Source organism: Oryza sativa, chromosome 4 (assembly GCF_034140825.1).
Source record: "Oryza sativa Japonica Group chromosome 4, ASM3414082v1".
Taxonomy (NCBI): domain Eukaryota; kingdom Viridiplantae; phylum Streptophyta; class Magnoliopsida; order Poales; family Poaceae; genus Oryza; species Oryza sativa.
The window spans coordinates 26446796-26450023 of NC_089038.1; the positions used below are offsets into that span (position 1 = coordinate 26446796).

General features: G+C 42.9%; 1 protein-coding gene across 1 annotated transcript; it reads right to left on the reverse strand.

The window, feature by feature from the left end:
• LOC9272664 (uncharacterized) lies at positions 1-2253 on the reverse strand. Its single transcript, XM_015778406.3, has 3 exons — positions 2054-2253; positions 684-744; positions 1-280 (listed from the first exon to the last, which is right to left on the reverse strand). The coding sequence occupies exons 1-3, from the start codon at positions 2136-2138 to the stop codon at positions 220-222; spliced, it is 207 nt and encodes a 68-aa protein (XP_015633892.1). The 5' UTR covers positions 2139-2253; the 3' UTR covers positions 1-219.
• Positions 2254-3228: the final 975 nt, after the last annotated feature.

A 3228-nucleotide genomic window follows, 5' to 3' on the forward strand; every position in this document is an offset into this window, starting at 1 on the left:
TGACAGCAATCACGGACAATACTATGGGTCCAAATTACAACAAACATCTATTTTTCACATACACAAGTACACAACCACCAAAGGCAGCATCTAGAGAAGGAATAGAAAAAGGCTTCTCAGTAATAAACATACCTCATCAGTTCCTCTCTGGTTGCTCAGTTTACAACTAAATAAACAGGTGAAATTACATGTTAAAACTGGTCAAAATATCTCACTTGCTTACTGCAATTTCCTGCCTTGCACAAGATAGTTCCCACCTTGCAAAATGGTCTTCAGGTTACTGCAAGGCATAGATAAACAACGAAATTGTCTTACACTCGGATGAACCAGAGAAGAGATATCTCATACCTCGACAGTTTCCAAAGAAACTTGTAGAAGTGGAAGCTTCAATTTGAAGAAAAAAAAAAGGTGATTGAAGGATTCCCATGATGGGTATATCATACTAAACCAGCATGTCAAATGGAGATACCGTACTTGGATTGGCATACTATTAAGGTATTTCCTACTGTCATTATTTATGATATTGCATTTTGCTTGGATTCAAATTAAATACAGATTGAAAGTATCATACTACTGAACATTGGCTTTACAGGAATGTTCAGGGAAAAAGGGCCGGGAAACTTTCAGCACATTCTTACCAGCCAACAAGAAAGGTAAATGAATCACGGGGAAGAAGATTGTACCTCTGAAAGAACCCAAGGACATACCGGAGAATGTACCATAGAAGGCAAAGCATCAATATATCTGTTATAGTCAAGTGATTACATACTAATAACTCAAAGCTCTTTTCAGTTTGCTGAGATTAGAGACAAACCATGTGGTTTGCCAAATAGTATAAGTACAGATATTTCATTCTTTTGTTTCGAATAAGAGATATTTCAAACATTCTTTCCAAGAAATACGAATAAAGAACATCCCAAAGCTCAACTCCCACAGAATAGTTGATAGTGCAATAAAGTAAAAAGATCACTCCAGATTACGAAAGAAGTTTTGCAAGAAAAACAGATTAAAGAAGCAGAAAAATCTTGGTTGTAGGACAATTAAAATAGCATACAGTTTACAGAACAAAAGGTTGCTAGAAAAGAAAATACATTGTTTTGTAGTGTCAAAGGAGAGTTTCCCTAGCTTAGTTCTATGTGCTTTCAAGAATCTGTTGGTGTTTCACGTTCATTTCGCATTCCATGTCTTGCTTTCTTTCATGCAAATATGCATGTCATCCACACATTTCAGATTTTTTTTAAAAAAAAAACAACAACAACTAGCCAAGAGCCCGTGCATTGCAACGAAAAAAAAATAGTTCCTAGCTTATTAAGTCAATTAAGCAAATATTTAGTCCAAGTAGTATTTTTATGATTTTCATTGAACAAATAGGTGATTTCAAAATTTGGGAAGAGCCAGCAATGAAACAGGAGACTCATTGGAGGGTGGATTGTGAGGCCCAAATGTCGGTGATAGGTTGTGGCAGAACGACCACCACCACTATGAACATTTTAGCTAGTATAGATACTTGTGTGGGGAAAGCTCACTTATGTAATGCAGTTAGTTTATTTTTAGATAATAGATCAATACCCGGTCTCTACATCCAACAAGGATGTCCATGCTATGTTGTTAGCGGCAGTAGATATTGGCCCTTGGTTAAGAAAAAAAATCAGGAGAAACGAGACTTAACTTACAGAACAGTTGACCAAAAATCCATCAAGTACTTAGCTTTAAAACCGAATACTAATACTAGTTTTTGCCATACCTAATACTCCTAAGAGATTCTACAATCCCGAATTTGAAAACCAAACTAATTCCTCAAAGGGGATCCTAAGATTCCGAACGGCTTCAAAAGATAAGATCATACGTTCCCGATAACAAGACTATTCTTTTTTCTTTCACAGACACCACGCGGTGAAACGGACAGATATCAGAATCCAATAATTTCACCCGCGCGGGCTTCTCAGATTCAGAGTCAAAAGTAGGAGATAAAACTAGACCGAACAAGCAGCAGATTTGAAGGAACAAGGAAATCAGTACAGGGGACAAGAGGAAGCAGGCAGTGGAAGGATACTGAAGAGGTAGCGCTCCCACCAATCGAGCATGTAGAGACCGACGGTGACATTGTAGATGTGGATCTTGCGCCCAATCCAGTTCATCCTCCACGAGGAACCCGACACCTGCAGATCACCTCGCTCAGATCCGGAGGGAGGGAGCGGCGCCGCGGTGGGGTGTCAGATTTTCAGAGGGGGAACAGTGGCAACTGGAAGGAGTAGTAGATGCGAACGAAGAGAAGGGCTTATTTGTACAATTCGGATCTAAATAAGGGGCATATTTTAAAATTGTTGGTAGTGGCCCAGAAAAATAAGTTCACTTTAGATCCTTCATCTTCACATCGAGTTTGAATTGTATCCTTAAACCATAATAATACTAGATAAAACGCATCCTTTAACTTATAATACCCAAGTACCTGAGGTCGCAAGGTAGTATTGTGCCTAGTTTCGACTGACGTGGTAGCTGACTCCACGTGGGACCCACATGTCAGTGGCATAATCTACTTCCTCATCTTTTTCTTGTCTCTCTCCAAGCGGCCTCTAAGGCATGCGGTCGATGGGGAGAAGGGCGGCGAGCAGTGACCGACGAGAAAAAGAGCGGTGGCCAATAGAGAGGAGCTAGGCAGAGAGGGGAAAGCTCAAGTTAGGACACTTGTCCTATCCTCCTAAGTTACCATTGCCGCTGTTGTGAGGAGCTGGTGGAGATGGGGAAGCATAGGCTTGACGAGGAGAGTGGGAGGTCCAGGAAGCATGGTGTCGCCTCACCGCCGCGGCCTCCAAATCCGCACGATGCTCTGCCATTGCTAGCAGCATTGACGATTGAGCTCAAGTGTGGCCACCCTCCTCATCGTCTATGGAGGAGCGCAAGGACTTGGCAGCGTCCAGGGACCTCCCCATCCTCCGACGTCGATAGGATCCACTGGACGGGAAGGAGCATCATCGACATCCGCTACCGCCACTCCCGCCTGGATCTCAGGTTCTTAGTAAAGGTGGCACGACAAATCTGGCAAATCCATTGTGGCCATAACACATGGAATAGTGTCACCCTTTCATCTATCGCCTGCAACGATGCTGCCCTTCCAGTCTGATGGCTGGTCTGCACAGCTGCCCGCTACCATCGCCTCGCCTCCTTTCTCCCCGCATCGACCGCAACAAAGGCGCCCCCTGCCACCCAACTCTTCTCCCGTCGATCACC